This window comes from Carcharhinus amblyrhynchos, chromosome 9 (assembly GCF_965287045.1).
Source record: "Carcharhinus amblyrhynchos chromosome 9, sCarAmb.v2.hapA, whole genome shotgun sequence".
Classification (NCBI taxonomy): domain Eukaryota; kingdom Metazoa; phylum Chordata; class Chondrichthyes; order Carcharhiniformes; family Carcharhinidae; genus Carcharhinus; species Carcharhinus amblyrhynchos.
The window spans coordinates 61986755-62013301 of NC_137332.1; the positions used below are offsets into that span (position 1 = coordinate 61986755).

At 41.3% G+C, this 26547-nt stretch overlaps 1 protein-coding gene across 3 annotated transcripts in view; it reads right to left on the reverse strand.

Moving 5' to 3' along the window:
* camsap2a (calmodulin regulated spectrin-associated protein family, member 2a) overlaps positions 1–26547 on the reverse strand; it is a 180468-nt gene that overhangs the window by 146030 nt on the left and 7891 nt on the right. For all 3 annotated transcript variants that reach the window (XR_013887869.1, XM_080195831.1, XM_080195830.1), the window contains exon 2: positions 16093–16352. Coding sequence is in view for 2 of the 3 variants with exons in the window: in XM_080195831.1 (XP_080051957.1) it covers positions 16093–16352 (260 nt within the window). In the remaining variant the exon portion in view is untranslated. The remainder of the gene's footprint in view (positions 1–16092; positions 16353–26547) is intronic.

Below are 26547 nucleotides of genomic sequence, written 5' to 3' on the forward strand. Positions count from 1 at the left end.
CGCTTCTTAAAAATATTTAGCGAGGCAGCCTCCACCACTTCAACGGGCAGAGAATTCTAGAGATTCACCACCCTTTGAGTGAAGAAGTTCCTCCTCAACTCCGTTCTAAACCGCCTCCCCTTTATCTTGAGGCTGTGCCCCCTAGTCCTACTGTCTTTTTTGAGCGGGAAGAGTCTCTCCACCTCTATCCTATCCATCCCATTCATCATCTTATACGTCTCAATGAGATCTCCCCTCATTCTTCTAAACTCTAACGAGTACAAGCCCAGTTTATTCAGCCTCTCCTCATAGCTCAATCCCCTCAACTCCGGTATCAGCCTAGTAAACCTCCTCTGCACTCCCTCCAGGGCCAAAATATCCTTGCGCAGGTGCGGCGCCCAAAACTGCACACAGTACTCCAGCTGCGGCCTCACCAATGCCCTATACAGCTGCAGCAAGACCTCCCTACTTTTATATTCAATCCCCCTCGCTATGAAGGCCAGCATCCCATTCGCCTTCCTGACCACCTGCTGCACCTGCAAGCTGGGTTTTTGCGACTCATGCACAAGGACCCCGAGGTCCCTCTGCACCGTCGGGTGGATAGTCAGAGGCTTTTTATTCCCAGGGTGGAAAGGTCAAGTACAAGAGGGCTCAGGTTCAAGGTTAGCAGGGAAAAAAGTTTAGGAGAGACATGTGGGGAAACGTCTTGTTGAAGTTATACAAGACATTGGTAAGGCCACACTTGGAATACTGTGTGCAATTCTGGTCACCCCAATATAGAAAGGATATTACTAAGCTAGAAAGAGTGCAAAAAGGATTTACTAGGATGCTACCTGAACTTGATGGATTGAGTTATAAGGAAAGGCTGGATAGACTGGGACTTTTTTCTCTGGAGCGTAGGAGGTGAGGGATGATCTTATAGAGGTCTATAAAATAATGAGGGTAGATAGTCAATATCTTTTCCCAAAGATAGGGGAGTCTAAAACTAGAGGGCATTGGTTTAAGGTGAGAGGGGAGAGATACAAAAGTATCCAGAGGGGCAATATTTTTACACAGAGGGTGGTGAGTGTCTGGAACAAGCTGCCAGAGGTAGTAGTAGAGACGGGTACAATTTTGTCTTTTAAAAAGCATTTAGACAGTTACATGGGTACGATGGGTATAGAGGGATATGGACCAAATGTGGGCAATTGGGATTAGCTTAGGGGTTTAAAATAAAAGGGTGGCATGGACAAGTTGGGCCGAAGGTCCTGTTTCCATGCTGTAAACTTCTATGATTCTACAAAAGTTTCTTGCACAGAGGATGGTAACTGCCTGGAATTCCCTGCCAGGCAGATATGCTCAAGGCATATCTTGACGGACCATGAATAAGAGGTGAACAGAGAGATAGAAACCATTGAATGGGCAATTGGTAGTGGGTCTAAATAAGGATTAGGAATCAGTGCAAGCTTGGTGGGCCAAAGAGCCTGTTCCTGTGCTGTATTGTTCTTTGCTCTAGAATAATCTGAAATCTGCTTGTACTTCATACATCTGTATTACAAATGCAGAATTTACACTTCCAATCATTTATAAACAGTAGACCCTAGGCTAGTCAAATTTCATTAATAACTCTAAGTTTTGTATGTCAATTTTCATGTCCAGGCAGGACTTGAATCATAATCTGTCTATCTATGTCATACTTATGGTTATAAATGAAATTAGAGATAAATTATTACATGTGTGCAATGCAGCGTATGACAACGTTCTCTGCAAATTAGTGAATCAGCCCTCGAAACAAGAAAGCAATGGCACAGAACAGAGTGACACCCAATAAAATATAAAATTGTGATTTGGCTGCTTGAAACTTAACATGGCCAAATGGACAAGATTGAAGTTCCTTTCTGATGGCAAATACATGGAAATCGATGTCAACACAACAAAAACAGCTTCGTAATTAGCATCTATTTTACTTCAACTGAACATTACATGTCAAAACTGTGTTTTGCAGAGTCAGAATTTTAACTTTGTATAAACAAACATGCACATATGCAAAGTTCTGATGTTGGCAGGACAAGCTAAGAAGCCTGTTAAAGAAAGTACATTTAGCTTTGTTAATAACGGAACAGAATTCAGAAACAAGAAGATTATACTAAACCTTTAATGAATCAAAGGTTAGGCTTCAGTGGAGCATTATGATCAATTCTGGGCAACAAACTTCACAAAGGATGCCAAGGTGATAAAGATGGTACCAAAGAGATTTACTGAAATGGTACATGTATGAGCAAGTTCAGTTACATGGAGAGACTTGGATCTTGGATGAGGGAAAATTTCAAAACTTGCCAATTATATCAAACTTGGAAGAGTGACCAATAGTGAGGATGATAGAAATTGCCTGGAACTGAACACAGATGGATTAACAGAATGGAAAATGGCAGATAGAATTTAATAAAGAGATGTGTAAGGCTGAATGAATAGGGAGAGGCAATGTAGACTCAATGGAACAAGTCTAAAGAATATGCAAAAACACAGGGATCTGGAGTATAAGTGCATCACTGTTTGAAGATGGCAGGACATACTGAGAGTGTGGTTAGCAAAGTATATGGTACCTTTGGCTTCAAAATAGAGACGTTGGGACCAAAAGCAGTAAAGTAATGCTGAACATTTACAGAGCTCTGCTTAGAAACAAACCAGAGTATTGCATCTCGTTCTGGTCAACATACTTCAGAAAGGATGTGAACATCCTTGAGCAGGTACTGAGGAGATTGACCAAAATTGTTCCAGGTAAGGGACTGGTTTAGTTCCAAGATTAGGTTGGAAAGGCAGGGGTTATTCTCCTTGGAGCAAAGAAGATCGAGGGGAAATTTGATAGAGGTGTACAAGATTTTCATAAATTTGGATAAGATAGTGAAGGAAATATTTTTTCCCATGATGGTACAAGGATTAGGGGACATGTTTGAGTTTTTGGGCAAGAGATGCAGGAGAATGTCAGGAAGAACTATTTCATGCAGCATATGGTAATGATTTAGAACTCACTACGCACCAGAGTGATGGGAAACAAACACAATGAAAGGTTTCAAAAGGAAATTGGCTGAGCACTAGAAGGACTGGGGATCAAGTGGGGTACTGGGATGAAGTGGAATGCTCGCAGGCAGCTGTTACGGACTCGATGGGCCAAATGGCCTCCTCTGTGTCATAAACGATTCAATGACTCTATTCTATAACTCTAAACTGGGACTGCTCTCCTTACAGCAGAGAAGCTTAAGAGATTTGATAGAGGTGTTCAAAATCACAAATGCTTTTGATAGACTGAATCAAAAGAAACCATTTCCAGTGGCATAAGGTTCAGTAATCAAATTTAAATTGGTTGGCAAAAGAACGAAAGGTCTCTTGAGAAAATGTTTTCATTTACAGAGCACGTCATTACAATCGGGAATACATTGCCTCAAATTCAAAACTAAAGGAATATGGACTATGGGAAAAGAACAGCAGGAACAGAGGAGGGGGGTTGTGGGGAAGTGAGATTAACTGGATAATTGTATCAAATAACTAGCACATACATGTGGGTAGAATAGCTCCTTCTATGTTGTGGAAGGCCAACTGTGGCTCAATGGGTTGCACTGCTATCTTTGACTCAGAAGATTGTGGATTCAAGTCCTATTCCAGATAAATACCAGAATACCAGTGCAGTATTGAAACAGTGCTACACTGGCATAGGTGCCATCTTTCAGATGCGACATTAAACCTCATCGGCTTTCTCACGTGAATGCAGAAGATTCCACGGCATTAATACAAGGAAGAGCAGGAGTGTGATTCCCTTTGTCCCCATCAATATTTATTCTTTAACCAATATCATTGAAATTAACTAACTAACTAGTCATCATCACATGTCTGCTTATGGGACCTTGCTCTGCATTAACTAGTTATTTTGGTGCCCACGTTATCACAGTGGTGACACTTCACTGGCTGCAATGCACGTTGGGACATCCTACAGTCTTGGAATGCAACAATCAAATGCAAATCTTTCTTTCTCCCACCCTTATGATACATCAATATAAACAAACTGATTGCAATACTGAACGCAAAACTAAGTTTATAAGCACACACTTCAACTTGTATGAAAAAAATGTTAGTTTTATACAACATGGCAGGATAGTATTAAGAATAATGCAAGTAGGGCAAAAAGCCTAAACAAATAATAAGGAACTGAGGGTAGAATGGAAAACAAGAAATTGGGAGAGAATTTTGAAAAATAAAGGACAAGAAAGAGTGGGAACTCTTTAAAAGGAGAACCATCAGAGTTCAAGAGAAATATAGCCCACTGAGAGCATAAAACAAACAAATTAATATCAAGCAACTTGGATTAATAATGAACTAAAAGGTAAATTGAATCTAAAGTAAAAGAACTAAATGAAGTAAAGACTAGAGAAGAGGACAAAATGAAATATTTAGAATTTTGGACAGAACTTGACTTTTATTCATTCATGGGACGTGAGGATCATTGGCACGGCCACAATTTCTTGCCCATTCCTAATTTAAAATGGTGATGGTGAACTGCCTTCTTAAATTGCTGCAATCCATGTGGTGTAGGTACACTCTCTGTTGGTAGGAACAGACTGTCAGGATTTTGACGCAGGGACAGTGAAGGCTGGTGTGCGACTTCGATGGGCACATGCATACGGTTTTCCGATTCATCTTTTGTTCTTGTCCTTTCAGAGGGCAGGGATCACAGGTTTGGAAGGTGTTGTTGAAGCAGCCTTGGCAAATTGAAGCAACGCACCTTATAAATGGTGCACACTACAGCTTCTGTGTGCCAGCGGTGGAGGAAGTGAATGTGGGATCTAAACTTCTTTTTTTGGCACCTTAAACCAGTCCCCTCTATTATTAATCTATTAACATTACGTCCATCTTACCACTTCAAAAAACAAAATCAGGAAGGCAAAAAATAATTATAAACGCAAATCATCTAAGAAAATAAGAAATAGTGTTCTACAGATGAATAAATAACAAGAGAAAAAAATTAAGCAATTCTGATTTCTGTATCGTAGAGGGGATATAGATGTATCAGAGAAAGTGCAAATAGGAATTCCAAGATAAAAGTGAAATACTGTGGATGCTGGTATCTGAAACAAAAACAGAAAATGTTGGAAAATCTCAGGTGGCTGGACAACATCTGTGGGGAAAGAATAGAGCCCTGATGAAGGATCATCTAGACTCAAAATGTTGGCTCTATTCTCTCCCCACAGATGCTGTCAAGCCAGCTGAGATTTCATAGCATTTTCTGTTTTTGTTAGGAATTCCAAGGATGCTTCCAGAACTGAGATTTTACAGCTACTGAGAAAGATTGAATAAGCTGTTTCTTTCAAAAAGAGATAACTTAGAGGGGACTTGATTGAAATTTTCAAAATTATGAATGGATTGATGCAGAGAAAACATATTCACTTGCAGGTGAATCCAAAACTAGGAACCATTTCTTTACTCAGAATTGTTCAAATATGGAACTCATTACCACTGGAACTGGGTGAGACCAAAAGTTTAAATGCTCTCAAAAGGAAGCTAGATAAGTATTTGTGACACAGAAGAGGCCATTTGGTCCATCGAGTCCATAACAGCTGTCTGAGAGTATTCCACTTCATCCCACTATCCCACTTGATCCCCTTGTTCCTTAATGTTCCTTAAATCAGCTAATTTCCTTTTGAAACCTTTGATGTGTTTGTTTCCCATCACTCTGGTGCGTAGTGAGTTCCAAATACTTGACAGAAAGGGGCAAAGCTGAGAGGAAGTGGATGGAATTGGAAGAGACTCATGTGGAGTATAACTGATATGCCAAATGGTCTGTAATTCTGTACAGCTGGTGATAAATTGAAGGAATGGATTTCTTATTGATTCTATTCCCATCGCTACAGTATCTACAAGTGAATAGTTGCTCCAGTTTATAAATCAATTACATCAAACATGAAAACAATTCACAATAAAAGGTGATGGGTTTTCTTTCTGATTTGCTTTAGACTAAACAATGCATCTGATATATTTGTCTCAGGAACATGTAACACAATAACCCTCTACTTATCCCAGCATACTGTTGTCTTCACTGAAATAGAGATAATTAAATTGCTGTTTACATAAATTGTTACTTAAACATTGGCGTACAGATCAGCCACAGATTACAAAAAAAGAGATTTACTGATAATACACTGGGTTAACAATACTTCTTCCAAATGAATGGTACTATTCCAAATTTTGGCTTTCGATGCAAGACGCTGCTCCATTTTAAAAGCACCTACATATATTTTGTTTCTAAAAGCCAAGAAATTCAATTTAAAAACAGTTAAACTAATGTACTCATCTCTGACAAGCTATGGATAAATTTTATTTAGGAGGCATTTCAAACAAGCAACTGGACCTGACCTGTCAATCACTAATTAACAGTTAAAGGGACAGGAGGAAGTTGAATACTAGTCTTGAGAATAACTGGCTAGCCTCAAAGTTCTTATCATGTTGAAACAAAGGAAAATGGGTCTAGCTGTCAGAAACCAGAAATGTTCCCTTCCTGTTGGCAAACACTTCAGCAGTCACGGGCATTCGGCCTCTGACCTTCGGGTAAGCGTTCTCCAAGGCGGCCTTCACGACACACAACAGCATAGAGTCGCTGAGCAGAGACTGATAGCCAAGTTCTGCACACATGAGGATGGTCTCAACAGGGATCATGGGTTCATGTCGCACTATCTGTAACCCCGATGACTTGCCTGGGTTTGCAAAACCTCACTTACTGTACTGTCTGGAGACAATACACATCTCTTTAACCTGTGCTTAACGCTCTTTCCACTCACACTGTCGGCATCTTTAAGATTTGAATAGCAGGTTAGTTGTAAAGACTCGCATTCTAATCAGTAATCTGTAAACTGTCTGTGTTGTTATACACTCTGTCTGAGGCCAGAACTCTCCATTCACCTGACGAAGGGATAAACCCCGAAAGCTTATGAGTTTACTACCAAATAAATCGGTTGGACTTAAACATGGTGTTGTCAGACTTCTTACTGGAGAAACCAATCACCACAGTCCAAGGACATTACTGTAAGAAGTTCTTCCCAGCAACTTCCCAGACCCCCAACCCATTTCAGTTGCGAGGTCAATGGGCTGTTTTTCATAAGATCAGAAATGGAGCTGTTTGCTGATGATCTCGCAGCATTCTACTCCACTCATAATTCCTCAGATAATAAAGCACTTCATGCCTGCAGCACACACAGAAGACATTTTTGTGATTCAAGTGTTAGGAAATTACCATCACCTAACAGGAGAACGCCTAATTGTCTCTCACTGACATTCAATAAAGGATACTGACACGTGGGTTTCCTCCCACAGTCCAAACATGCATGCGTTAGGTTGATTGGCCATGCTAAATTGCCCCTTAGTGTCCCGAGATACGCAGCTTAAAGGGATTAGCGGGTAATATGTAAGGATACGAGGAAAGGGCCTGGGTGGGATTGTGGTCGGTGCAGACTCAATGGGCTGACAGGCCTCTTTCTGCACTGGAGGGTTTCTATGATTCTATGATGTTGCTGAATCTCCAACCACTGACAACTTGGGACTTAAAAGTTGACCAGAAACTCAATTGGGCCAGCCATATAAATGCTATAGCTTCTACAGCAATTCAGATGGTGGCTAACCTGCCATGAACAATTTACGTCTCGACTTCCCAATGCCTCCCACCACTTAAAGTTAAGTCTGGAGACAAGTAGACTATTTTGCACAGATTTACATGAGTCAAACTGCAACAAACCCCAAGAAATATGACACCATTCACAACAAAGAATTCTGCTAGATTGGCACTTAATCCATTGGCCCAAATGTCTGCCATGTATACCAGCTACAGCACGCGTTGCAGTAGTAACTGGCCACAGTTTGCTCTACAACAACTTCCAAACCTGTGACCTCCACCACGTAGAAGAACCAGGATATCAGGTGGACAGAAACATGTAGTGTGCTTCCTGCCCCACAAGGAAGGAAACCGTACTGGGTTTAGTTTAGGTGAATGAAGTAGGGCAAATGGAGTACTTTTCAGTTGAAGAGTATTTCAGTAACAGTGATTAAAATATCATTAGTTTTAAAATAGCTATGGCAAAAGGCAACATACAATTTAGCTTGAAAATATTAAACAGGGGGCTAATTTCAGTGAGTTATAAAGGAAATTTTCCAAGATGAATGGCAATCAAAATTAGGCAGGGAAACAAATATGCAAATTAGATCATATAAATCAGTGGAATGGATTATTATGCCAATGAATATACAATAATTGAATAATGGAAGGCAAATCTAGACCTGTCTGAATGACTAAAGATTTAGAGAGTAAAATGAAACAATAAGAGAATGTGCTTGACAAATAAAGTTGATAATATAGTAGAGAACCAAGCTGAACACAGAGTGCAAAGGAAATCTAAAAACAGGAATAAAAGGGGAAAAAGAGTAAGTATGAGAATGGATGAGCTGCTGAAAACCCAAACTTATATTCAAAAAACATAAACAGCAATAGGGTGGTCAAAAAATGGATGGAAGCATTTAGGTTAAAAAAGATCCTTTTGCCAAGGCAGAAAGCATCATGGTGGCACTGAATGAATACTTCACTGGAGAAGAGGTTCTGCCAATGCATCATTAAGGCAGGAGAGAATATTGTACAGGATAAGAGAAATGTAGGGCTTCTTCACAACATGGACTGCAGCAGTTCAAGGGGATGGCCATATTGATAAAGGTAAATAGAGATGGCCAGTAACTGGTGCTCTTCCCAGCAATGTCCACATTCCAAGAGTAAGTTAAGAAAAACATTCAATGTGCATTCTAATCCATTTGCAATGTGCAAAGACTTCATCTGCAGCAGCCAGGCGCTCACAACCTGCTGCACTCTGCACTTTTTTTGCTCCTTATTTTGAGATCTTTGGAACATGGACCTATCTTCACATAAGAGAAAGCACTATTTGCAATCATCAGAGAACAAGGAACTAAGATAATCCATTTGATATTTCACTAGATTTGTGGATGACTAAAATTCATGTTTCTGCACTGGGTTCCAAAGATACTCCCTTGAAATGTAGTGACCTCACATATTCTATTCAATAGTGACTACATCTAATTTATTTCTGCCTCTTTAGCAAAAACATACAATCTGATAAGAAATTTGCTGCCTGATAAACTGTGAAAACACTTTACAAATTTGAAACTACAATTTTGCTGATTTTTGTACAGCCATTTATCACTTATGTTTTTGTTCTGCTTCTGCTGAATATATTAAAATGTTATGAATTTAGTACGGAGCAAAAGAAGAATTCATTCATGCAAAGTGCAATTATACAGAAGCTTTAACATGAGAAAATATCCCAAATGCTTCAGAGGACTAAGTTATAGCATGCACCCTGAGCCACATGAAGAGCTATCACGGGGTGTGATCAAAAGCTGGGTTAAGGAGGTGCATTGTGAAAAGAGGAGACGGAAGTGAAAAGTTTACAGATACCAGAGCTAGTCAACTGAAGACTGGGCTGTCAATGAGCAAGCATAGGGGCTAGGGGTGGTTGGAAAAGAAACCGGAGTCAGAGGATTGAAGAATTTGGTTGCAGGTTGAATGGAATTCAATGCAGAAGATGGTATGGGCATCAGAGATTTAAATAAGTTCTAGTTCATGGAGAGTACAGGATGGAAGGTTGGTCAGTGATTAGCTAGAGGGAATGGGATGAATGCGGATGATAAAAATAATTTTAATCATTTCAAATTACTTACAATTTTTTCTTTCCTAATGTTGAAAATCAATACAGTATTTAGCACCAACTAAACTGATGCTCATTTACAGTGAAATTCCTTCCATTCCTGGGATAATGATATAAAATTGGACAGTGGGGAAGATTTCCTGGGTGCACAAAACCAGAATTACATTTTCTTTCATGTTTAAAGACTACTGTTGGTTACTGGGGGAAAATCCCATAGTTTCAATAAAATTAGGCAAGTATTTTTATTATACAAGATGAGTAATTTACTGTTAGTATTTTAACACTCTGGGGCAGATTTCACATATTACAATACAAATATTTTATTATTATAGCACGAATATCTTACAAGAGTATTACGAGAAGAAATTACAATTTGTTCAAAGAGTTTTGAATACTACAAGTAAATATTTTAACATGTACACAAATAGGATGACAATTTTAAGCGTGGGCAAATGCCGACAAGGAACCAAATGGGATTTGAACAAACTCATTTCATTGTCTATAGTAATAGTTGTAACTCCTGTTGAACTCCAAGCTCAAATCCCAGAGGTGAATGAATAATGTAACTTATTGCATGCACTTCTTCCACCACCAGTACTTTTGTGACTGCATTGTGAACCACTGGGTGTTTCCACAGCTGTAGCGAGCCAAGACATCATCAATATCACCAATCACCTGGAAGTACAAGCACGATAAATGCATGGAAACACCAACACCTTCTGGCTCCCCCTCTGACTAACATGCCACTCCTGTTTGGACATGCATTGCCATTCCTCAAAGTTGCTGAGTCAAAATCCTGAAACTTCCTTCCTCACAGCACTGTGCGAGTACCTTTGCCACATGAACTGCTGCAGAGGTTCAGCAATAACTTAGTCTTGCTAGTGACACCCACATATCAAAAATGAATAAAAGATAGTTTACTGTGCATAATCAACCTATCAGGATTCAACCTATTCAACCTCAAGCTGATCGGTTGTACAGTATTATAGAAATGTGATTCTTTTAAGTAGCAATATTGATATTACTTAATTAGGCTTTAAGGAATGCATTTTCAATGATCTATAGCAAATCATAAATCTGTTCGCTCAAATCTTTCACTAGAAAGACAGAGGCTGAGGGGAGACCTGATAGAGGGCTACAAAATTACAAGAGGCATAGACAGGGTGGATAGTCAGAGGCTTTTTCCTGGGGTGGAAGCATCAATTACAAGAAAGCGCAGGTTCAAGGTGACAGCGTGAAAGTTTAAGGGGGATGTGTGGGGCAAGTTTTTCATGCAGAGAATGGTGGGGCACTGTTGAAGGAGGTGGTGGAAGCAGGCACATTAGCAACCTTTAAGAGGCATCTGGACGGGTACATGAATAGGGAGGGAATAGAGGGATATGGACTGACTGAGGGCAAAAGTTTTTTTTAAGCTTCATTCAGGCTGGGAGGGCCGAAGGGCCTGTTTCTGTGCTATACTTTTCTTTGTTCTCAAATACTTCCAATTAGCACAGCAGTTTTTTTAATCCTCCAATGACACCTCTCATTCCAGCTACCTGATGATAATGCTTATAAAGATAACCTTTGTTTAATCTGAAATGTGTAGAAAGCAGATTTTCTTGCTTTAGGGTATAGAATGACACTACTGCTTAATAAAAGTGCCATGTCAATTTATCATCATTTGTAACACTGTGGTACAGAGCCACTTTCATACTTGCCAGCTGTGCACATAGTATATATACAGTTCAGAGGCAGTCAAGACATCTTTCACTGAACGAACTGTCACAACTCGCACTAATTCACAGCCGCAAACTGAATAATACTGCAGTTCCACAGAAATTAAAGCCACCCTGAAGCTTGTGAGAGATGGCTACTTTGAATTGCTCTGTCCAAAGTCAGTGAGGTTTTTTTTAAACATAAGACCATAAGAACATAACATAAGAACATAAGAAATAGGAGCAGGAGTAGGCCATCCAGCCCTTCGAGCCTGCCCCGCCATTCAATAAGATCATGGCTGATCTGTCGTGGCTCAGTTCCACATTCCCGCCCTCTCCCCATAACCCTTAATCCCCTCGCTTATCAAAAACCCATCAACCCGTGTCTTAAAAATATTTAGCGAGGCAGCCTCCACCACTTCAACGGGCAGAGAATTCCAGAGATTCACCACCCTTTGAGTGAAGAAGTTCCTCCTCAACTCCGTTCTAAACCGCACCCCCTTTACCTTGAGGCTGTGCCCCCTAGTCCTACTGTCCTTTCTGAGCGGGAAGAGTCTCTCCACCTCTATCCTATCCATCCCATTCATCATCTTATATGTCTCAATGAGATCTCCCCTCATTCTTCTAAACTCTAACGAGTACAAGCCTAGTTTATTCAGCCTCTCCTCATAGCTCAACCCCCTCAACTCCGGTCCATGTGTCTGTCAGGTCTGAGGGGCAAGACTGCAAATTTAACTTGGTGGTCTGAGCAGGGAGCAGCAGCAGTAATTCTCCCGCTGGATCTACCCGGAAATACAGCACAGCAAACCATGAGATTTCCAAAAAGGCAGGTTTTTGTACCTCAAAAGAACACGCCTTTCTTGTCACTTCTTGCATTTCAAGGACAGAAAGGAGTGAGGGCAACAATTTTTAATGCCAACTATTATACAAGCCACATTTAGCTCAAAGTTACTTCATTTAAATGACCTGACAATTCTCATTTTAAGTAGATGAATTAAAACAATGCTCAGACGAGGCAATATCAACTACAGAGATTCCTTTACAAACATTTGGTTTTTTTTAAATATTGAGTGCCACTCAAATCAGATTCACACTGTACTCACATCTTCTAACACTCTTCACAGTTCAAGTTGGATGATGTGATTTCATCATACTTTGTCCACCGGTTTCTGCATTTTCAAGACAGAGGTCATGTCCTTCCTCAGTCTTTGTTTTCTCAACGAAAATAATTCACTTCTGATTCTGAAGACAAGTTGCTGAGAGAGGCCTACTCAAGCAATTCTACTGGATTTTCCTAGCATTTTCACTTTCTTTACTGAGGATTACAGAACTATCATTGCCATTTTACATTTTAATGCACAGTGGAGTCATTTCTAAACAACAACATACAAATGACATCTGGAAGTGTTCTATCACCCAAGAACTAGGGGGCAATTCTCTCATCCCGACCTGCTAATTTTTTTGGCGCGTCAGCCCAGGAGAATTGCATGTTGGCCATTTTGCCAGATCCCAATGAGAGTTTGCACTATGATTGCGCCTTTCAGGCCTGGATTCCTGGTGTTATCTCCACGGTACCGGAAATCAGCTGGGAGGCAGGGCTGATTGCAAAACTTAATTTAAATATAATTTCAATGTTTTTAGTGGGCCCGAGACAGAATTCATTGGGCCTATTAGTATCTCCCATCCCGCCAATACAAAAAGAAAGCAGCAGGATTCAGATTAGCTCCCCACCTACAGGGAACTAGTGGGAGACATTAGAAGTGAAGGGGGGGCAATCAGGGCCCTCCGGGGGTTGGCAGCAGGGTGGGATGGTGGCTCTTGGGCTTGGGCACCCTGGCAGTGACAATTTGTGCCCCCTGGCACTGCCCGGGGGCACCCTGGCACTGTCCACTAGGCATTGAGTGGTGCCAAGGAGTGGGTCAGCTGGGGTGGGAGCCGGCTGCCACTCTGCATTGGTTCGGTCGAAGTTGGAGGAAGGTGGTGATTGGGACAGCCTGGGAAGTGGGGGAAATCACCACTGCTTTCTGTCAGTCTCTGGCATGCACATAAACTTCAATATTTTAACCTACTTCACCAAAGCAGCTGTACCTGATCCCCAGGTTCTGACACATTGGAAGTTTTGCATTGCTTATAAGTTACAGCAGTGTAGACGTGTTGGCCAAATTAATGAACAAACCAGCTTGCTTCTATGAGATTTCACTGCTAATTGAACATTAGCATTAGAAGATCAGATAAAATAGTAAAGAAAAAAACTTCATCCAAACGTAGTGAGCCTTCAACAGCCAATAATGACATCGGCAATTTCTGTGCTACAGTCCTGAATGCTTGCTGTTGAACTAAGGAACATGATTACCAGTGAGAAGCAAGACAATAGAAACTATGTCTTGCTGTATAGTCCGATCAGTGGCATTAAGAACCAATCAAGCAAATGGAATGCTAATTTCTTTATGCATCAAAAAATGCATTTTTCATGAGTTACAGCAGTCGACAACATCACCACATCACTGCACCCAGGCTGAACAATTTCATGAACACTGATAACATCATTAGATGTAAGGTGGTGTACAATTTTAAAGTTATTAGCATTTTATCTTTCTGACAAAGCAGGCTTAGATTGCAGCAGAGTGATTAACAAAGACTCCATTTCTGATCCTTTCACAGACTGAAATCTTAAAAGCTAACAGAAAGAAAAACAATAATACCTCAATGCACTGTCAGCTGTCCAGCTATGGCATGGGGGATTGAATATAAAAGTAGGGAGGTCTTGCTGCAGCTGTATAGGGCATTGGTGAGGCCGCAGCTAGAGTACTGTGTGCAGTTTTGGGCGCCGCACCTGCGCAAGGATATTTTGGCCCTGGAGGGAGTGCAGAGGAGGTTTACTAGGCTGATACCGGAGTTGAGGGGATTGAGCTATGAGGAGAGGCTGAATAAACTAGGCTTGTACTCGTTAGAGTTTAGAAGAATGAGGGGAGATCTCATTGAGACGTATAAGATGATGAATGGGATGGATAGGATAGAGGTGGAGAGACTCTTCCCACTCAAAAAAGACAGTAGGACTAGGGGGCACAGCCTCAAGATAAAGGGGAGGCGGTTTAGAACGGAGTTGAGGAGGAGCTTCTTCACTCAAAGGGTGGTGAATCTCTGGAATTCTCTGCCCGTTGAAGTGGTGAAGGCTGCCTCGCTAAATATTTTTAAGAAGCGGGTTGATGGGTTCTTGATAAGAGAGGGGATTAAGGGTTATGGGGAGAGGGCGGGAAAGTGGAACTGAGCCACGACAGATCAGCCATGATCTTATTGAATGGCGGGGCAGGCTCGAAGGGCTAGATGGCCTACTCCTGCTCCTATTTCTTATGTTCTTATGTCAAAGGATCAATAAAACTCTCAACTGTTTTTCAGCTTTGTTTGACGAGAGTAGTTAAGGCAACATGTTCAGATTCCAATACAGCCACATCCCTTCATTTAACAGCACCATACCCTTTCTCAGCCATTTGCTATTTCTTGGCTTGTCTTTGCTGCCTTAGCCCCACCCTTCCATGATTGGACTTAGGATACATAACAATCTTGAAATAGAATACAATTAAATTCCTTCTTTTGCCATTTTAATTAAAATGGCAAACTATTTAAAATGAATAAATTAACACCTCAGTTAGAACAGTGGTGGAATTAGCAATTATCCCGTCGTATAATTTCATAAACAATGTCCAACTGACCAAAATGGTAGAAAGTGGTCTATTCCCTATGTGCAGATATCAGTTTATTAACTACCAGTAAAAAACATGTTAAACCTTTTGTCATATTAATGTGAGGATGTTTACTAACACAGTAGGCCTCCATTCCACATCTCTGGGTTTCTGCCAAGCAGAAAACAAGATGTCAGGAGCAGAGGATGCCATTAATCGGTAAAGGAAATGCACAAAGCTTTTGATGAAAAGAACAAATATGCTGGATCGGATTTTAATGGAGTCTGGTTGACCCGAGAGGCCACAAAAAATGATGGGCAGGACAGGGATGCAGAAGACCCACCTCATTTTCTAACAGATGGAAGGGGTGGGATGCTAATACACCTTCCCTCAGAACATAAAAATTGCTAATACATCTTCCCTCAGAAATCTACCTCCTCCATCCTATCAGCCTGTATCACACATTCCTCCTCAAAAACATGGCCCCTCTCCTCAGTGAGGGTTTTTTTTCATAATAATTTGATTATTATGTTTTTATGAAAAATCATGATTTTTAGTAATAATTTGAAACCATAAAGTGCAGCATAACAATTGTCCTTTTAAAATAAGAGTGCAGCTCTTGATTTCCTTGGCTTAATTTTGCCAGCTTTTTCCATGAAGAAGTGAACCAACTGGAAAAGGTTGGGAGCTGCAAATGAAATGTTAAAAAGTGCTGTGCGGCTAGATCCCTGTTCTAGACTATACAAAACTAAAGCAAAATTAAATTCAGAACACATAAATCTATGTACATTATCACAATTCATACACATGAATAAATCACCTTTCTTGCCTCATAATTTATCAAACTGTTTCCACACTGCACAATATTTAGTACTGGAAAATAACTCTGATCGACATGTTTCATATGAAGCTTAAACTGCAAGGGATAACGAAAAATCCGAAAGAGCATTATAAGAAAATATACACTTTTGTAGTAACGTCTCTAATGCCCCTTGTTTCATTTCAAATACTCACCATCTGAATAGGTTTCTTGCGAAGATCTCTTTCTGTCACTAGTTTCTCCTGTTCTGTCACATAAAGTCCCTTCTGTGCAAGAGCCTGGACAACTGCATCATGACCCAGAAGTGGCTTGGCGGCATCACTCTTCAAGATCAGGCTCCCAGCACGACAGTACAGCTCAGCAGAAAGAAGCAGGTTGACAACAGGTGGCTTAATGTGTTCCTGTTCATACTGGTCTGTGTAAAATGGTTCTCCAAGTTCCTCTGGTACATGATCTTAACGAAAGAACAGAAAGCAATTCAATCAGAATATTGTACGGGCGGAATGACAGAAAACTGGAAAGCATTTTAGTTTGCAAGTTTTGGAATGGGGAGGGGAATAGAACCAAGAGGTTTTAAATCATTGTTGAACATATTCCCGAAAGCACTTATTAAAGCTTCTTTCTATAATGCAAGCAGTAATCTCTCATTCTGTCCAACGCTTCATGAAGAAATGTTATGAAATACAAGTTATAATGAAAGACAATTTAACAAAAATAGTGCAGCTTATTGCACTTTTTTTAAAATCATAACTTAGTGAGTGCTGTGTCAGGCTGTTAGATACTTGAGGATGATACTAAATTGATAGTGTGCTAAAATGTACATTGACCACTTCAGAACGTAATTCAAAATATGCTGTAAAACACAGAAAAGTCAGTTGAAAATTGGAGTGTGAAGTTTTGCAGCATCGAAAGATACCATTCAGCACATTATACCTGTGCTAGCTCTCAGAATAGTTCTATTCCCCTCCCCATTGCAAACAAACCAACTTTTAAGATTTTTTTTCAATTTTATCCATTTTCTTTTTAAAATCAATGATAGATTCTGTTTCCACCATTGTCTCTGGTTCAATATTTGTACCCTAACAACATCTGCTTTAACCAAAAAAAAACAATCATTCTTTTGGTGACAAACTTAGATTTATGATAAACTTAAATTTTCAACTTCATATCCCTTGTCTGGGAAGACATTCACATGCCAGAGGATTTCTGTGATTGTGACCATATTCAAGAAGAGAAACCAGTCCGATTGCACTAACTACAGAGGAGTCACCGCACTGTCTGCCACAGGGAAGTCCTCTGCAAAGATCTGTCTCAACCATGTCTTCCAGTGATCGAGGAACCATTTCCAAAGTCACATGGAGTATCCTCCTGAAATCCAATGGCCCTCAGAAATGTGTCACCATTCTCCGCCGACTCCATGATGAAATGCAAACCATGTTCCTCACCAATGGAACCGCCACAATCTCTATTTCAGCGAAAACTGGCGTTAACCAAATCTGTGCCTTTGCCAACTCTCTTTTCCATCTTCCTCGCTGAAATACTGCATCCCATGTCCAAATTACCCACAGGCGTGGAGATAATCCATAGAAAAAATGGAAAATTGTACAACCTAAGCCATCTTCAATCTAAAACTAAGCCCACTTCCACCTCAGTCATAGAGCTTTGTAATGCAGCTGGTGCTTGTGTACTTATTGATTCAGAAATGGAATTGCAGGCCATTGGTGGCTCCTTTTCAAGGCATGACAAAATTCTCTCACTAAGCACCCAGATAATTAAGGCACCCTTCTAACCAGTAAAACCTATTTTCCCTGTTGATTAAGATCTACAGCGAAATCTGAAAATCGTGGACCATTTTCTGTATCTTGGGAACCCTTTCCTACTGAAGGCAGACATAGACAACGGCCACAATGTTACTGGCTTGTCTCGCCAATCAACCAGCATGGTGAGCCTGTCAGATTGAGTCAGAGGCCAAAAATTCAGTTCACATCCTTTTGCCAGCGAGATTGGCTTGTCACCCATAAAGGGCACAGAGCCAATTTAAATATTAGTGACATGCTTTGCCTGCGCACAGGCGCCCCATGCAACCTTCAGCTGACATCACTGGCAAGTATGGGTTCTATCCCTCCACCAAAGTTCTGAGAATCACACAGAGTATCATAAGATTGCATTTTCAAACTCACCCAAAAAACAGGTCTGAAACTCCCTTGTTTTCTTACTTATTTGACACTTAAAATTTTTTTTGTAAAATTGTGCTCGATTAAATTCATCACTGCCTCCAATATGACAGCTCAGCCTTTGGCCAACTATGGAAAAGTATACTTACTGACCAGGATCTCAAATCTCAAATTTATGGTTTACCAAGCAGCAGTGATCCCCACACTCCTATATACTTCAGAGACTTGGACAATCTATACGAGGCAAACATAAGAACATAAGAAATAGGAGCAGGAGTAGGCCATCTAGCCCTTCGAGCCTGCCCCACCATTCAATAAGATCATGGCTGATCTGTCGTGACTCAGTTCCACATTCCCGCCCTCTCCCCATAACCCTTAATTCCCTTGCCTATCAAAAACCTATCAACCCGCGTCTTAAATGTATTTAGCGAGGCAACCTCTACCACTTCAACGGGCAGAGAATTCCAGAGATTCACCACCCTTTGAGTGAAGAAGTTCCTCCTCAACTCAGTTCTAAACTGCCCCCCCTTTATCTTGACGCTGTGCCCCCTAGTCCTACTGTCCTTTCCGAGTGGGAAGAGCCTCTCCACCTCTATCCTATCCATCCCATTCATCATCTTATATGTCTCAATGAGATCTCCCCTCATTCTTCTAAACTCTAACGAGTACAAGCCTAGTTTATTCAGCCTCTCCTCATAGCTCAACCCCCTCAACTTCGGTGTCAGCCTAGTAAATCTCCTCTGCACTCCCTCCAAGGCCAAAATATCCTTGCGTAAGTGCGGTGACCAAAACCACACACAGTATTCCAGCTGCGGCCTCACCAGTGCCCTGCACAGTTGCAGCAAGACCTCCCTACTTTTATATTCAATCCCCCTCGCTATAAAGGCCAGCATCCCATTCGCCTTCCTGACCACCTGCTGCACCTGCAGGCTGGGACTCATGCACAAGGACCCCGAGGTCCCTCTGCACTGTCGTATGCTGCAGTTTTTCGCCATGTAAGTAATAGTCCTTCCTACCATTATTCCTACCAAAGTGGACAACTTCACACTTGCCAACATTAAATTCCATTTGCCAGTTCCTGGCCCATTCGCCCAGCCTATCTAAATCCCTCTGCAGACTTTCCACACCTTCGGCACAATTTGCCGTTCCACCAATCTTGGTGTCATCAGCAAATTTCGACACCATACACTCGGTTCCCTCCTCCAGATCATCTATATAAATGGTAAATAGCTGAGGCCCCAGCACCGACCCCTGGGGCACTCCACTAGTCACCAACCGCCAATCCGAATAACACCCGTTGACCCCCACTCTCTGCCTCCTATTTGACAGCCAATCCCCTATCCACGCTAACACCCTACCCCCAACTCCATGCCCCGACCTTCTGTAATAACCTCTTGTGCGGCACCTTATCAAACCCTTCTGAAAATCAAGAAACACCACATCCACCAGCTCTCCTCTATCCACCGCCCTAGACACATCCTCATAGAACTCCAATAAATTCGTCAGACATGACTTCCCCTTAACGAAACCGTGCTGCGTCTGCTCTATCAAAGAATTCTCCTCAAGATGCCTCACTATTTTCTCCTTGATCACAGATTCTAGCATTTTACCTACAACAGACGTTAAACTAACCGGCCTATAATTCCCTGCCTTTTGCCTGCCACCCTTCTTAAACAACAGTGTAACATTAGCCGTTTTCCAATCTTCTGGCACTTCCCCAGAATCGAGCGACGTTTGGAAAATAGTCACCAAGGCATCCACTATCACCTCCGCCATTTCTTTCAGAACCCTTGGATGCATTCCATCCGGTCCTGGGGACTTGTCCACAATCAGTCCCTCCAGTCTTTCGAGCACTGCCTCTCTAGTAACAATAATGTCATTCAGGCCCTCCACTCCTACCATCTTTCCATCGCTAACACCCAGCAAATTATTCACGTCCTCCTCCATGAAGACCAATACAAAAAAGTTATTCAAGGCCTCAGCCATTTCCCCATCCCCTACCACTAAGTCCCCCCTCTCATCCTCTAAGGGTCAAGTAACAGCCAGGGGTCCCTTTGCAAGATCCTTTAAATCCAGTGGCAACAAAGGCAGTCCTACAGCAGCATCCTCTCCCAAACCAACTTGCCCAGCAACAAACCACACATCACTCAAATCCAGCTCCACTGAATAGGACATTTGTTCGCATTCCTGAGACAGATTCTTGAAACAACTGCTCTATTTGGAACGCAGTCACAACAGGAGACTCCAAGGAAAATACCGGAAACACTTCAGGGATGTCCTCAAATCATCACTTTGGAGGGAGCACACACAAACCTCCAACAACCCATCTACCCAACCCTTAAAGTAGCACCTGCCCTACATGTAGCAGGGTCTGCAGATCACACACTGAATTCATCAACCTTTCCAGACTCCAACAAACCAGAGTGGAAACAAGTCATCCTTGATCTCAAGAGACTGTCTAAGTAGACAATGCCCCCTAGTTATGAATCACTGACCAGTGGAAATACTTTTCCCTTGTAATGGTCAAAACCTTTCATTATCTTGAACAGCTCAAGTAGGTCTCCTCTGGACCTTCTCAACTCTAATAAAAATATCCAATTTCCCCATTTGACTCAACCACTCATCCCAGGCATCATCTTAGTGAATTCACTCACGCAACTTCTCAGTGGCTTTCACATCCTTTCCTAAGCAGGCCACGCCAAACAGAATTAATTTTCTAACTCTGGACCAAACAATGAATTCTACAAAAATAATGTTACCTTATCTTTGCTATTACATCCACTGACCAAGTTTACAAAAATCTATGATCTAATTTCTACATAATCTCATATTTATATAATGTACATAAAAGAGAGCTAAACATGTCAAACTTGTGTTCTTGTTATTAAACAGACGATATGATGGAACTCAATAACCTATGTGGAGCATTGCAATAGGATGTAATGCGACAGAAAAACTTTATAAGGAATGGTTAACCAATGAGAGCACACAAAAGTTTGGAAGTTTCTTTAATGACAATTAATAGTTTCACTAACAGTTCTTTGGGAGAAAGATTAAATCCAGTTCCCTTCAAACAATGTGTAAAAAGAACCAATTCTGTTCCATATTTCCAGCTCTATCAATGGCCCCAAACTAGTGAAGCCAGTTTATTAAAAAAAAACAAAAACCAACATCAAAGAATATAAGCAGTACATAATTTTCAAACAAACGATATCTACTTACACCATCCACGTCCAGTGGAAAATTGGAAATGAAAATTTCACAAAGTCTTTACAGTATACTAATATCAGGACTGGGAGTATTGTCTTACAAGGTAAGATCAGGCTTGTAGCCACTAGAGATTATTAGAGTAAGAAGCAACTTGATTGAAACTTTTCACATCCTGAGGGGTCTTCAGAGGGCGGATGTGGAGAGGATGTTTCCTCTTGCCAGGAAATCTAGAACTAGGGGTCACTTTTTAAAAATAAGGTTTCACTCATTGAAGACAGAGATGAGATGTTTTTTCTTCAAGAGGGTTAAGAGTCCCTGGAACCCTCTTCCTGAAAATGCATTGGAAGCAGAGTCTTTAATTATTTTTAAGGCAGAGTTAGATGGGTTCTTGATTGACAATGGGTGAAAGATTATCGGGGATAGGCAGGAATGTGGGGTTGAAGTTTTAATTGGATCAGTCATGATCTTACTGAATGGCACAGCAGGCTCGAGAGGCCAAGTGGTTTACTCCTGCTCTTAATTCTTATGCTCGTAAACGTCATTTCAACAAAATGTAAGATTATTCTTCAGAGACAATGACCAAGACTCATCAACCTCATCTGCAGCCAGGATTCTCCAGTCCCACTGCTGTAAATGGAAATTTGGCTGAGTGCCAAATTCTCCATTCTCATTGGCAGTGGGGACAGGGCATATGACATCGGAGGATTCCAGCCAATATATTTTGACAATTACGACAAAGCAACTGACCTAAGCCATATTGTTTGTTGTTTCACTTGACAGGACTGTATCCCATATCTGTATCATTGTAAAATAATTTGATTTCAATCTTAACTCCTCAGTTAAACAACTGGCATATAGTGCATTTTGTGAGCTAAAGCAAACACTGCACATACATCAGTATACTTAGCTTGCAAACATTACAGAAGCACAACATTATGGGGAAATATAATTACATTTAAATGATACACAAACTATCAGAACAACAGCCATCTTTCAACAGTAACACTAAAGCCACATTGTACGGTATCCCATTCGTTACCCAAATATAGCTTTTTTTTTCCCTGATGCTACATACAACCCTGTCTTCAATTTGTTATTTGTATCATGTAACATTCCATTTCAGTCTGCCTATGGCCAGTGTAGAGCAGCATGGTACATTTTAATTTGAGTGCAGCTAGAAAATAACAATTTGTGGATTAATAATATATAGAATCATAGAATCTCTACAGTACTGAAAGGGTTCTGAAAGAAATGGCGGAGGTGATAGTGGATGCCTTGGTGGTTATTTTCCAAACGTCGCTGGATTCCGGGGAAGTGCCGGATGATTGGAAAACGGCTAATGTTACGCCGTTGTTTAAGAAGGGTGCCAGGCAAAAGGCGGGGAATTATAGGCCGGTTAGTTTAACATCTGTGGTAGGTAAAATGTTAGAATCTGTCATTAAGGAGGAAATTGCGAGGCATCTTGAAGGGAATTGCTTGATAGAGCAGACGCAGCACGGTTTCATTAAAGGGAAGTCGTGTCTGACAAATTTACTGGAGTTCTATGAGGATGTGTCTAGGGCGGTCGATAGAGGAGAGCCGGTGGATGTGGTCTTTCTAGATTTTCAGAAGGCGTTTGACAAAGTGCCTCACAAGAGGTTATTGCAGAAGGTCGAGGGACATGGAGTTGGGGGTAGGGTGTTAGCGTGGATAGAGGATTGGTTGTCAAATAGGAGGCAGAGAGTGGGGGTCAACGGGTGCTATTCGGATTGGCGGATGGTGACTAGTGGAGTGCCCCAGGGGTCGGTGCTGGGGCCTCAGCTTTTTACCATTTATATAGATGATCTGGAGGAGGGAACCGAGTGTAGAGTGTCGAAATTTGCTGATGACACCAAGATTGGGGGAAAGGCAAATTGTGCGGAGGGTGTGGAGAGTCTGCAGAAGGATCTAGATAGGCTGGGCGAATGGGCCAGGAAATGGCAAATGGAATTTAATGTTGGCAAGTGTGAGGTGGTCCACTTTGGTAGGAAGAATGGTAGGAAGGACTATTACTTACGGGGCGAAAAACTGCAGCAGGCGACGGTGCAGAGGGACCTCAGGGTCCTTGTGCATGAGTCGCAAAAACCCAGCTTGCAGGTGCAACAGGTGGTCAGGAAGGCGAATGGGATGCTGGCCTTCATAGCGAGGGGGGTTGAATATAAAAGTAGGGAGGTCTTGCTGCAGCTGTATAGGGCATTGGTGAGGCCGCAACAGGAGTACTGTGTGCATTTTTGGGCGCCGCACCTGCGCAAAGATATTTTGGCCTTGGAGGGAGTGCAGAGGAGGTTTACTAGGCTGATACCGGAGTTGAGGGGGTTGAGCTATGAGGAGAGGCTGAATAAACTGGGTTGTACTCGTTAGAGTTTAGAAGAATGAGGGGAGATCTCATTGAGACGTATAAGATGATGAATGGGATGGATAGGATAGAGGTGGAAAGACTCTTCCCGCTCAAAAAAGACAGTAGGACTAGGGGGCACAGCCTCAAGATAAAAGGGGGGCGGTTTAGAACGGAGTTGAGGAGGAACTTCTTCACTCAAAGGGTGGTGAATCTCTGGAATTCTCTGCCCGTTGAAGTGGTGGAGGCTGCCTCGCTAAATATTTTTAAGACGCGGGTTGATGGGTTTTTGATAGGAGAGGGGATTAAGGGTTATGGGGAGAGGGCGGGAAAGTGGAACTGAGCCACGACAGATCAGCCATGATCTTATTGAATGGTGGGGCAGGCTCAAAGGGCTGGATGGCCTACTCCTGCTCCTATTTCTTATGTTCTTATTACAGAATGAGGCCATTTGGTCCATCAAGTCTGTACTGACCACAATCCACATATTTTAAATAGGGCTGAAACACTTCGAACTTTCACATAATATATCTTATGACAAGGAAGTTTACAGAGAATTGTCATCAATTAGACTCTTCCAGAATATCATACTTTAGATGGATCCATCAATTCTTTTAAATACTTATGTTCAGTTTTAATGTCACTAATTTTAATTAATTTATTTTTTAAAAGAATGCAAATTTTTTCGTTTTCTCCTCAATGTCTATCTCCTACCCTGGCAACCTTTGAACCACAATGACTAGAATTAAGGGAACAGGCAGAATAAGACAGATCATTGAATGAGAAAAGTGAATTTCACCTGTTTAAGCTTCTGGCATTCTAACTTGCCCATTATAGCATCCAGCTGGATCTTAAACAAGTTTTTGTTTCAGAAATTACATTGCCAAACTATTCCAACCTCTCACCATTCTTTAGATGAAGCGGCCTTAATAATAGCACCATTTCAAAATTTACTTTCTCTGGTTTTAACATCCTAACATATTTAAAGTAATAATTCCATCCGGGTGACTCTGACATGATCTCTAAAAGGGAGGCATGTGACTTGCATGACATCAGCCATTGCCCCCAATTTTCCCGCACTTCATCATGAAGGCCACCTGACAATACTGTTATTTGTATCATGTAACATTCTACTTCAGTCTGTCTATGGCCAGTATAGAGCTGCATGGTACATTTTAATTTGAGTGCAGCCAGAAAATAATAATCTGGGGAATAACACGTAGAATCATAGAACCCCCTACAGTACAGGAGGCGGCCAACAACACTGTTCCCCTCTGCTCAATACTGGGATGAAATCAGGCACATCAAAGGAGAGAAAAGATAAGCCAGTCAGCCACTCAATGCAAGATGATCTCTCATATCCAGTTCCACTATGGTTAATCTGGTCACTTATTTTTATTCCTGCTAATAAGTTGTTTTTGTTTTACAGCTATCAATTATCCAGCTAAATTCATTTGAAATAAAACCTGAAAAACTTTCTAAACAGTAAATCAATACATTTTGCTACTTTTGGAGCTGGCTCGTTCATGAGGGACTTATTCCAATAGGACAGTTTTTGTGACAGGGAAAACACCAAGTTTCCCCTCCAAAACAAAATCAAATGAACATTGTCATTTTCAAATAAATGTATATTTTTTACTCATTGAAAGAAACGTCACTACTGAGTAGATCAAGTCATGATAAGGTGCAGCATATTTACACACGTACAAACATTTGTATTAAGAGCAAGAGTCGGCTACTTGGATCTTCGAGTCTGCTCGCCCACACAAAAAATCATGGCTGATTTCACTGTAGCCTCAACTCCACATTCCCATCTAACCCAATAACCTTTCACCGCATAAAACCATAGAACCAAAGACATAGAAGCAGAAGTAGCCATTTGGCTCATCAAGTCAATCACACTATTCAATGAATGTGATCATCCTCAGCTCCACTTTTCTGCCTTATTCCCATAACTCTTGATTCCCTTTCAGATTAAAAATTTATCTCAGCCTTGAATACACTTAATGACCCAGCCTCCACAGCCTCCTATGGTGAAGGTTCCACATATTCACTACCCTCGGCAGAAATACCTCCTCATCCGTCTTAAATGGGAAACCCTTTAGTCAGAGATTATGCCCTCTGGTCCGAAACTCTCCGACAAGGGGACCAACCTCTCAGCATTTACCTTCTCAAGCTCCATGAGAATACTGTATGTCTCAATAAGGGTGCCTCTCATTCTTCTAAATCTCAAAGAGTACTGGCCCAGCCTAATTAACCCCTCATCATAAGAAAATCCCTCCAAACCCACAATCAACCTGGTGAACCTTCATTGGACTGCCTCCAATGCCTGAGTATTTTTCCTTAGACAAGGGGATGAATACATCTCTCAGTATTCCAGGTGTGGTCTAGTTAGACTTGAATAGTTTTAGTAACGCTTCCCTATTTTTATATCCCATTCCCTTTGAAATAAAGGCCAACATCATATTTGCCTTCCCTATTATCTGCTGAACTTGCATTCTAGCTTTTGTGATTCATGCACAAGAACCCCAAATTGCTGTACTGCAACTTTCTGCAGTATTTCTCCATTTAAATAACATTCAGCTCCTTTATTCTTCCTACCAAAAAGCATAACTTCACATTTTCCTACATTATATTACATCTGCCATGTTTTTGCCCACTCATTCATCCTGCCTATATCTTTGTGCCATCCTCACCACTTACCTTCCCACCTATTTTTGTATCATTTACAAATCCCTAAAGTACAGAAAAAAGCTATTTGGCCCATCAAGTCTGCACTGACTCCCTGAAAGAGCATCCCTCCCAGGCCCTCCCCCTGCCCTATTCATGAACCCTGTGCATTTACAAAGGCTAATCCATCTAACCTACACAACTTCAGACACTAAGGAGCAATTTGTCATGGCCAATTGACC